This window comes from Pleuronectes platessa, chromosome 8 (assembly GCF_947347685.1).
Source record: "Pleuronectes platessa chromosome 8, fPlePla1.1, whole genome shotgun sequence".
Lineage (NCBI taxonomy): Eukaryota > Metazoa > Chordata > Actinopteri > Pleuronectiformes > Pleuronectidae > Pleuronectes > Pleuronectes platessa.
The window spans coordinates 17,876,351-17,887,178 of NC_070633.1; the positions used below are offsets into that span (position 1 = coordinate 17,876,351).

The following is a 10,828-nucleotide window of genomic DNA, read 5'->3' on the forward strand; positions in this document are numbered from 1 at the left end:
TATTATGTCGAAGCTACATGGGAGGTGCTGTAACAACCTCACCGTCGGCCGTCGACAATGTGGTGAACAGCGGCCCTAAGAGTTCACAATATAAAACTGCAGAGCTCCATCGTGTACTACTTACTCTCTGCTGTTCAGTATATATCTGAATGTGATTGAAACTCAGTATGACCACAAACTCGATTAAAAAACATACCCACAACTATGTAGATAACTCTCAAAGATATGATTTCTGTTTTTAAATAACAATAACTGTAGAATGGACAAAACCATTTGCCACTAAATTATAAAGAAGTTTTACCATTAAAATATGATGATATTCCTCTTAAAATGTGTATACCTCGAAAAGACTGATCAGAATTCTTTGACCGACAAAAGGTGCATTTAAAAAAAGTGAATTGAACATTAGGATATGCTATATATGCTGTCCATGGATGTGAAAATATTGGAATACCAAGCAAAACGTTTACAATCAAGGGAACTCTGCTAAAAAAAATGATTGGAAAAAAAAGCACAAATACGAAAGACTATTTAACTCACCTCTAGAGGAGAGTCTGGTTCATCCAGGATGCTCTTTTCACTCTGAATCCGCTGCATCGTCCCTGTAGCACTGGGGTCCATTATCAGCACGTTCTGACTACCAGCTCCGCTGATCTTACAGTCACTCTTTCTGGAGTCAGTCGTCCTGCACACCTCGTAATTGTACACGTGTTGGAGAGTCCCTGTCCCCAAAGTGTCTGAGTAACGTGGAGGATAATATGGAATCACAGGGAGGTTGGAGTGATACAGGACGCGAGACTGTCTCCATCTGTAGATTTTCACTGAGATAATAACCACTACACACGTGATGAAGAGGAAGGAAACTACAGCCAGAGCCAACACTAAGTAAAAAGTCAGGTTGTCGTTGTACTCCTTGTCGTGCGTAAAGTCAGTGAACTCCGACAGCACTTCCGGGAAGCTGTCCGCCACCGCCACGTTAACAACCACTGTAGCTGAACGAGAGGGCTGCCCGTTGTCCTCCACTATAACACTCAGTCTTTGTTTCACTGCGTCTTTATCAGTGACTTGGCGGATAGTTCTTATTTCTCCATTCTGTGAGCCCACTTCAAACAGCGCCCTGTCTGTGGCTTTCTGCAGTTTATAGGAGAGCCAGGCATTCTGTCCAGAGTCCACATCAACAGCCACCACTTTAGTGACCAGATAGCCCACATCTGCTGAACGAGGCACCATTTCAGCCACGAGAGAGCCACCAGTCTGGACTGGGTACAGAACCTGAGGGGGGTTGTCGTTCTGGTCCTGGATCAGTATTTTCACAATCACGTTGCTACTGAGTGGAGGAGAGCCTCCATCCTGAACTTTGACTCGGAAGTGAAAATCTTTGAATTGTTCGTAGTCAAAAGAGCGCACTGCATGGATGACTCCACTATCAGCACTAACGGACACATATGAGGAGACTGGCACTCCGTTAACAGAGGAGTCCTCCAGTATGTAAGAAACACGGGCATTCTGGTTCCAGTCAGCGTCTCTGGCTTTCACTGTGAATACAGAGAGACCTGGTGTGTTGTTTTCTATAATGTAGGCCTCATATGAGCTCCTCTCAAAGACAGGCGCGTTGTCATTCACGTCAGAGATCTGTAAGGTGAGAGTGACGCTGCTGGAGAGGGAGGGTACGCCCTCATCAGAGCAGCTCACTGTGATGTTATACTCTGAGAATCTCTCTCTGTCTAATTCACTGTTTGTGACGATACTATAAAAACCATTTGATGCATTTTCAATGATTAGTGGTACATTCTCGCTAAGAAAACATGTAACCACTCCGTTATTATCCGAGTCAGCATCATGCACATTCATCACAGCGACAACCGTTTGTATAGCAGAGTTTTCCGGTATAGACTGAGAAGTTGACATCAAATCTATTATTGGAACATTATCATTCACATCAATTATGTCAAATTGTATTTTGCAGGAGTCATGGAGCCCACCTGTATCTCTTGCTTTAACATTTAGCTGATAATGTTTTGATGTTTCATAATCTACTTTTCCAATCAAACGTACCTCACCACTTGCACCGTGTATTTCAAATAAATCCAGAATCCCCTCAGTGTTACTAGATAAGGAGTAGGTTATTAAACCATATGCGCCCTGATCTACATCTGTAGCCATTACAGTCATTAATGAAGTTCCCTTCGGGGTGTTTTCCATTAAACTCGCTTTATATGTTGACTGCGTAAACACTGGCGCATTGTCATTCGCATCTAATACAGTCACGTGAATTTTCACTGTCCCTGACAGCTGAGGTTCACCTCCGTCGAAGGCGGTTAGTGTTAGAGTCAGATGCTCTTGTTTTTCACGATCAAGAGGTTTTTCCAAGACCATCTCAACCTCCTTTTCTCCCTCTGCGTTTACGTTGAATTTTAATACGAAGTTATCTGTTGGATAAAGGGAGTAGCTCTTGAGCCCATTTCCTCCAACATCAGTATCTAATGCTTTCTCTAATACGAATTGTGTTCCCCTGACAGCCGATTCACTTATCTCAAATAACATACTGTTCATTTTGAATATAGGAGCGTTGTCGTTTATATCTGTTATTTCGACTGTTACACGATAGAACTCGATGGGGTTTTCCAAAATAATTTGAAACTGTAAAGCGCACGGACTCGTCTGTTTGCATAACGCCTCTCTGTCTGTTTTCTCCCGAATGATAAGAAGGCCCCTTTCTTTATTCAGCTCGATATATTCGGCGCCGTTTCCAACATGCAAGCGAGCTTTTCCGGTTTTCAGCCGTTTTAAATCCAAACCTAAATCTTGTGCGATGTTTCCGACCAGTGAGCCTTTCGACATTTCCTCGGGGATAGAATAGCTGACCTGCCCGTGCACGGTACAGAGAGAGAGCGTCGAGAGAAACAAAAGCACTTGCCGTCGCATTGTTCCTTTCAACGGTGCTACACCGTCACAACGAATCAGAAAATAATCCACAGAAAAGGCAGTAGTAATCCACAAACAGCGGGACAGAGAAAATAAAAAACGTCAGTTGAAATGTCCATGTAAATTATTCCAACTCTTTGGTCCGTGTGTACTCTTCTCGATGACAGAGATATTGTGTGGTTCCGTCCTTAGATCCCACAGCAACTAAATGATCAGGGAGGCACGGCTGAAAAATGCAATGGCACTAACACACACTGGCCAACAGCGTCGCCAAGAGTGCAAAATACGAAACTGCAGAATATATGGGGCTATTAAGGAGACAAGGAACTTAAGTTTAAAAAAATACTATTCACAGAACTTCTCACAGTAGCATTCTATAGATTCAAATAAAAGACGACATAAATTACTATTGACAGGACATTGTACATGAAAAAACAGCTTTGCACCATGGTGACCAAAAGTGTCTCAGTCAGTCATTCAGTCAGTCACTGAAAAACACAATGACAGATGCCATACACGAGAATCTGCCTCAAACTCATATGGTGGATCGTCTAGCGCTGTCCGTGGTGCTGAACAAAGTAAAACCACGCAAGAAAATCAACATAAACTATTAACAGCAAGTTTTTTGTTTGTTTGTTTTGTTTGATGTCTTTACTAAAAGCAATGGATGCTAGCAATGTTACTCATTAAATACGGTCATCACCTAGAGGAGAGTTTAGTTCAACATCAGAGGATAGACAGATAGATAGATAGATAGATAGATAGATAGATAGATAGATAGATAGATAGATAGATAGATAGATAGATAGATAGATAGATAGATAGATAGAAAGAGAGAGAGAGAGAGAGAGAGAGAGAGAGAGAGAGAGAGAGAGAGAGAGAGAGAGAGAGAGAGAGAGAGAGAGAGAGAGAGAGTGAGAGAAACAGACAGACAGACTGAACAGCAACAAGGATGTTCTGTGTGCTGTCCATGGTACTGAAAAAGAAAAACCTCCAAGTGAAATTAACCCTGATTCTCAGCAAGCTGAGCTAAAGGAGAAGGTATGCAACTGAAACACTGAAAAGGGCCTAATTCAAAGGAATAGGCCTGGAGACAAATTAGAGTTTATAACTAACCTCAAGAGGAGAGTCTGGTTCATCCAGGATGCTCTTTTCACTCTGTATCCGCTGCATCGTCCCTGTAGCACTGGGCTCCATTATCAGCACGTTCTGACTACCAGCTCCGCTGAACTTACAGTCACTCTTTCTGGAGTCAGTCGTCCTGCACACCTCGTAATTGTACACGTGTTGGAGAGTCCCTGTCCCCAAAGTGTCTGAGTAACGTGGTGGATAATATGGAATCACAGGGAGGTTGGATTGATACAGGACGCGAGACTGTCTCCATCTGTAGATTTTCACTGAGATAATAACCACTACACACGTGATGAAGAGGAAGGAAACTACAGCCAGAGCCAACACTAAGTAAAAAGTCAGGTTGTCGTTGTACTCCTTGTCGTGCGTGAAGTCAGTGAACTCTGACAGCACTTCCGGGAAGCTGTCCGCCACCGCCACGTTAACAACGACTGTAGCTGAACAAGAGGGCTGCCCGTTGTCCTCCACTATAACACTCAGTCTTTGTTTCACTGCGTCTTTATCAGTGACTTGGCGGATAGTTCTTATTTCTCCATTCTGTGAGCCCACTTCAAACAGCGCCCTGTCTGTGGCTTTCTGCAGTTTATAGGAGAGCCAGGCATTCTGTCCAGAGTCCACATCCACAGCCACCACTTTAGTGACCAGATAGCCCACATCTGCTGAACGAGGCACCAGTTCAGCCACAAGAGAGCCACCAGTCTGGACTGGGTACAGAACCTGAGGGGGGTTGTCGTTCTGGTCCTGGATCAGTATTTTCACAGTCACATTGCTACTGAGTGGAGGAGAGCCTCCATCCTGAGCTTTGACTCGGAAGTGAAAATCTTTGATCTGCTCGTAGTCAAAAGAGCGCACTGCATGGATGACTCCACTATCAGCACTAACGGACACATATGAGGAGACTGGCACTCCGTTAACAGAGGAGTCCTCCAGTATGTAAGAAACACGGGCATTCTGGTTCCAGTCAGCGTCTCTGGCTTTCACTGTGAATACAGAGAGTCCTGGTGTGTTGTTTTCTACAATGTAGGCCTCGTATGAGCTCCTCTCAAAGACAGGTGCGTTGTCATTCACATCAGAGATCTGTAAGGTGAGAGTGACGCTGCTGGAGAGGGAGGGCACGCCCTCATCAGAGCAGATCACTGTGATATTATACTCTGAGGATCTTTCTCGGTCTAATTCACTCTCTGTCACTAAGCTATAGAAATTATTTGTAGATGATTTTAAATTAAAAGGCATATTTTCGTTGATAAAACATTTCACGTTTCCGTTTTCTCCAGAGTCTTTGTCTTCGATGTTTATCATTGTCACGACTGTATTAAGTTTTGCATCCTCTGAGATCACATTTGACTTCGACATTATGTTAATTTCAGGTTTGTTGTCATTTACATCTTGTACATCGACGATTAATTTACAAGAATCTGTGAGTCCCCCCTCGTCACTAGCGAGTAAATTAATCTGATAATTTCGAGACTCTTCGAAATCAGTATTTCCAATTAAAATAACTTCACCTTTTTCCTCATTCACTTTAAACAGTTTCCTTGTAGCATCCAATGGATTTGCGAAAGAATATGTTATTTTGCCATAAGACCCTTCATCTGCATCTGTAGCTGTAACAGTGGCTACAACTGTTCCTTTAGGTGAATTCTCAGTAACTGTAGCTTTATATGTGGACTGTGTAAAAACAGGGGCGTTATCATTAGCGTCTAAAACTGTAATAACGATCATCATTGTCCCTGACATCTGCGGCTCTCCTCCATCTACAGCCGTTAACACGAGAGATATCTGCTCCTGTTTCTCTCTGTCTAAAGGTTTCTGTAGAACCATCTCAACATTTTTATTTCCATCAGCGTGATTGTGAATTTTCAGAGCAAAATTATCTGTTGGTTTTAAATCGTAACTTTTAACACTGTTAATTCCAACATCAAGATCCACAGCCCTGTCTAACACAGATTTTGTACCCGTTATCGCTGACTCACTCATTTTGAATTTTATTTCTGTTCTTTCAAAGGTTGGAGCATTGTCATTTACGTCTGCAATTTGGACTGTGACAGTGTAGAATTCCATAGGATTCTCTAAAATGATCTGAAAATGCAAAGCGCACGGCGTCGTCTGTCTGCAGAGCGCCTCTCTGTCGATTCTCTCTTTGACGAGGAGGACTCCTCTTTCTCTGTTCAGCTCGATGTACTCGTCGCTGCTTCGGGTATAAATTCGAGCTTTACCAGACAAAAGACGTTTGGTTTGTAAACCTAAATCATGCGCTATATTACCTACTAAAGATCCTTTGGACATTTCCTCCGGTATCGTGTAACTGACCTGCCCGGTTACGCAGCCGAGGGAAAGAAGAGAGAGAAACAACAGCGCCGGTCCTTTCATTGTTCTATCCGAGTATTTTTTCAGCGAGCTTCTACAGTCCGGTTATTTATTCCACAAAATGAAATCCAATCCAAGGTAAAGCATGGATGTTGAAATTAGAAAATCCACAAACAGGATAATCAGGCTAGATGGTCGACCTGTCTGACATCAAATTTGTCCTGATCTCGAGTGTCTGGTCTTTTCCGTCGTGTTCTCTCTGAATAATGTCGAGGAATGTAGGGGAGGTGCGGATATAACCTACTCAGAGTAATCAACAATCTGGTCAACAGCGTCCCTAAGAGTCCACACTGCAAAACTGCAGGATTTATTCTACCCATCAGACTGATACTGAAGAAAAAAACAACTAAAACACGGTAACAAGAGCCACGTAAGAAACATACTCTTTGCAAACGGCAAGACGCTAACTCAAAGCCGATTGTGACTGATTACACATTTAGTTTGAATCTTCTGTGAGTATCATGTGTCAATAACTACACGAACCATGACTGAAAGAATCAAAGAGGGGATGTTTAAGATATGTTTTTTCACCAATAACCCAAACGAACTTAAAAAAGAATAAGGAAAGATGAACTATGAAATTAAAGTATTAGATAATGGGAAACATGGACAAAGGGAGGAAAAAAAGCCAAAGGGATGAAAAAAGCTGCCTAAAATGACTCTCTCCGAGGTGCTGAATTGAAAACAGTTTTGATTACTTAAATCATGGCGTTGACAAGTTCAAGACAACATGTTCCAATTAAGATATATAAAAGCAATTCAAACTGTCGAAAATGTCCCTGGAAATTTACTATTGTTAAATATTAAACCGAATTTTCAACAAATCTGTACAGTTCACGGCCAAGATGAACGAAAAAAGTATATATATATATATAGTATAAGACGAAAACACAGGTCGATCAAGATCAAGTCACAAGTAAAAAAAACAGGTTGGTTTTTTTGCCAATATATAAATAAAATTACTAAAGAAAGTATTTTCATGATTTATGAAAGTTACTAAAAATCGGTAAGAACGGTGGAAATCGTTTAAGATGTTGAATTCTTGTAGCAAAGTATTTGCCACGGCAGTTAATACAAGTTATATTATAAAAATATTCAGAGATTCACGTTTATGTTATGATAGCTCAAAATAAGGTATGATGATGCTTTCAAAAATAAAATTAGAATTTGATCAAATTAAAAAGTTAATTGATATGTACTTTGTTTATGGGACACTGTTCATGGTTCATAAAATGATGAAATAACTTGAAACAGTTTACTATGAATGTAACTAAACAATGAAAGAAATATGAACGCACAAAGGCAAAAGAAAAAAAAACTATTAACCAACCTCCAGAGGAGAGTCTGGTTCGTCCAGGATGCTCTTTTCACTCTGTATCCGCTGCATCATCCCTGTAGAACTGGGGTCCATTATCAGGACGTTCTGACTACCAGCTCCGCTGAACTTACAGTCACTCTTTCTGGAGTCAGTCGTCCTGCACACCTCGTAATTGTACACGTGTTGGAGAGTCCCTGTCCCCAAAGTGTCTGAGTAACGTGGTGGATAATATGGAATCACAGGGAGGTTGGAGTGATACAGGACGCGAGACTGTCTCCATCTGTAGATTTTCACTGAGATAATAACCACTACACACGTGATGAAGAGGAAGGAAACTACAGCAAGAGCCAACACTAAGTAAAAAGTCAGGTTGTCGTTGTACTCCTTTTCGTGCGTAAAGTCAGTGAACTCCGACAGCACTTCCGGGAAGCTGTCCGCCACCGCCACGTTAACAACGACTGTAGCAGAACGAGAGGGCTGCCCGTTGTCCTCCACTATAACACTCAGTCTTTGTTTCACTGCGTCTTTATCAGTGACTTGGCGGATAGTTCTTATTTCTCCGTTCTGTGAACCCACTTCAAACAGCGCCCTGTCTGTGGCTTTCTGCAGTTTATAGGAGAGCCAGGCATTCTGTCCAGAGTCCACATCAACAGCCACCACTTTAGTGACCAGATAGCCCACATCTGCTGAACGAGGCACCAGTTCAGCCACCAGAGAGCCACCAGTCTGGACTGGGTATAGAACCTGAGGGGGGTTGTCGTTCTGGTCCTGGATCAGTATTTTCACAGTCACGTTGCTACTGAGTGGAGGAGAGCCTCCATCCTGAGCTTTGACTCGGAAGTGAAAATCTTTGATCTGCTCGTAGTCAAAAGAGCGCACTGCATGGATGACTCCACTATCAGCACTAACAGACACATATGAGGAGACTGGCACTCCGTTAACAGAGGAGTCCTCCAGTATGTAAGAAACGCGGGCATTCTGGTTCCAGTCAGCGTCTCTGGCTTTCACTGTGAATACAGAGAGACCTGGTGTGTTGTTTTCTACAATGTAGGCCTCATATGAGCTCCTCTCAAAGACAGGTGCGTTGTCATTCACGTCAGCGATCTGTAAGGTGAGAGTGACGCTGCTGGAGAGGGAGGGCACGCCCTCATCAGAGCAGCTCACTGTGATATTATACTCAGAGGATCTCTCTCGGTCTAATTCACTGTCCGTCACTAAGCTATAGAAATTATTTGTTGATGTTTTCAAAATGAATGGTGCATTTTCTCCAATGAAACATCGAACTTTTCCGTTTTCTCCAGAGTCTTTGTCTTCGATGTTTATCATTGTCACTACTGTATTGAGTTTTGCATCCTCTGAAATCACCGTTGATTTTGACATTATGTTGATCTCTGGTTTGTTGTCATTTACATCTTGTATATCGACAATCAATTTACATGAGTCCGTGAGTCCTCCCTCGTCACTAGCACGTAAATTTATTTGAAAAGTTCTCGAATCTTCAAAGTCAGTGTTTCCAATTAATGTAATTTCACCACTTTCTTTATCTATTTTAAATACTTTTCTAACATCATTAAATGTATTTGTGATTGAATAAGTCATTTTAGCATTAGAACCTTGATCTGCATCTGTAGCTGTAACAGTGGCTACAACTGTTCCTATAGGTGAATTCTCAGTAACTGTAGCTTTGTATGTGGACTGTGTAAAAACAGGGGCGTTATCATTAGCGTCTAAAACTGTAATAACGATCATCATTGTCCCTGACATCTGCGGCTCTCCTCCATCTACAGCCGTTAACACGAGAGATAACTGCTCCTGTTTCTCTCTGTCTAAAGGTTTCTGTAGAACCATCTCGATGTTTTTATTTCCATCAGCATTATTATGAACCTTCAGAGCAAAATTATCTGTTGGTTTCAATTCGTAGTTTTTAAGATCGTTTATTCCAACGTCGAGATCCACAGCCCTTTCCAGCACAAATTTTGCCCCCGTGATCGCTAATTCGCTAATTTTAAATTCGATTTTACTTTCATCAAAGGTTGGAGCATTGTCATTGATATCAGCAATTTGAACTGTGACTGTGTAAAATTCCATAGGATTCTCTAAAATGATCTGAAAATCTAAAGCGCACGGCGTCGTCTGTCTGCAGAGCACCTCTCTGTCGATTCTCTCTTTAACGAGGAGGACTCCTCTTCCTCTGTTCAGCTCGATGTACTCGTCGTTTCCTCGGGTATAAATTCGAGCTTTACCAGATGCCAGACGTTTGGTTTGTAAACCTAAATCATGCGCTATATTACCTACTAAAGATCCTTTGGCCATTTCCTCCGGTATCGTGTAACTGACCTGCCCGGTTACGTAGCCGAGGGACAGAAGAGAGAGAAACAACAGCGCCGGTCCTTTCATTGTTCTGTCCGGGTATTTTTTCAGCGAGGCTTTACATACCAGTTATATATCCCAGTAACTGAAATACAATCCTGGGTCAAGCATGAATCTTGTAATTGTAAAATCCACATGCAGGAAAAAAAGGCTCGATGCTCGACCTCTCTGATTGAAAATATTTTACAGCTCTCGAGTGTCGGTTCTTCTCCGTCGAGTTCTCTCTGAATAATGTGGAGGATACAAGGGAGGTGCTCATACAAACCTACTCTGGTTTATCAACACTCTATCCAACAGCGGCCCTAAGAGTCCACACTGCAAAACTGCAGGAAATCCACATGAATAAATCTGCCCAGAAGATTTACTCTTTACATGCTAAGACTCTAACTGTTTTCAGAAACATCCTCTTTGCAAACATTGTTTCGTTCTTTAAAAAATGTTTATATCTCTGCTTTGTCACTTTTTATCCAGGAATCTCCAGTTATAATCATGTGTCCATAAACACACTACACTAACCGAGATGGTCAAATACTGTTTGTTTTAATGGATGACCAGATTACAGGGAAAATACTAAAAACTCAGAGGTTAAACTGATAAACATGGACAGCGAGAGGAGTATATTCTGGACATGTCGCTGACCGAGGTCCTGAAAGGATAAAATACTTAAATCCTACAGTAACAACATGACCGTCACATGTGGTTACAAGGTAAATAAAC

General features: G+C 42.0%; 4 protein-coding genes across 8 annotated transcripts in view; all 4 read right to left on the reverse strand.

Annotated features, from left to right (window-relative positions):
- Positions 1–10,828, reverse strand: part of LOC128445521 (protocadherin gamma-A4) — a 248,766-nt gene that overhangs the window by 93,806 nt on the left and 144,132 nt on the right. The gene's annotated exons all lie outside the window — the stretch shown is intronic.
- Positions 532–3,078, reverse strand: LOC128445544 (protocadherin gamma-A2). Its single transcript, XM_053428299.1, has one exon. It carries the CDS (start codon positions 2,923–2,925, stop codon positions 532–534), a length of 2,394 nt encoding a protein of 797 aa, XP_053284274.1. The 5' UTR covers positions 2,926–3,078.
- Positions 4,024–6,628, reverse strand: LOC128445540 (protocadherin gamma-A5-like). The gene has a single exon (XM_053428294.1). The coding sequence runs from the start codon at positions 6,424–6,426 to the stop codon at positions 4,024–4,026; it is 2,403 nt and encodes an 800-aa protein (XP_053284269.1). The 5' UTR covers positions 6,427–6,628.
- On the reverse strand, positions 7,745–10,400 carry LOC128445542 (protocadherin gamma-A2-like). Its single transcript, XM_053428297.1, has one exon. It carries the CDS (start codon positions 10,136–10,138, stop codon positions 7,745–7,747), a length of 2,394 nt encoding a protein of 797 aa, XP_053284272.1. The 5' UTR covers positions 10,139–10,400.

Bases quoted from the DNA above. Each gene is read 5' to 3' on its own strand.
- LOC128445544 (XM_053428299.1), bottom strand. From the start codon at position 2,925: ATGCGACGGCAAGTGCTTTTGTTTCTCTCGACGCTCTCTCTCTGTACC.
- LOC128445540 (XM_053428294.1), bottom strand. From the start codon at position 6,426: ATGAAAGGACCGGCGCTGTTGTTTCTCTCTCTTCTTTCCCTCGGCTGC.
- LOC128445542 (XM_053428297.1), bottom strand. From the start codon at position 10,138: ATGAAAGGACCGGCGCTGTTGTTTCTCTCTCTTCTGTCCCTCGGCTAC.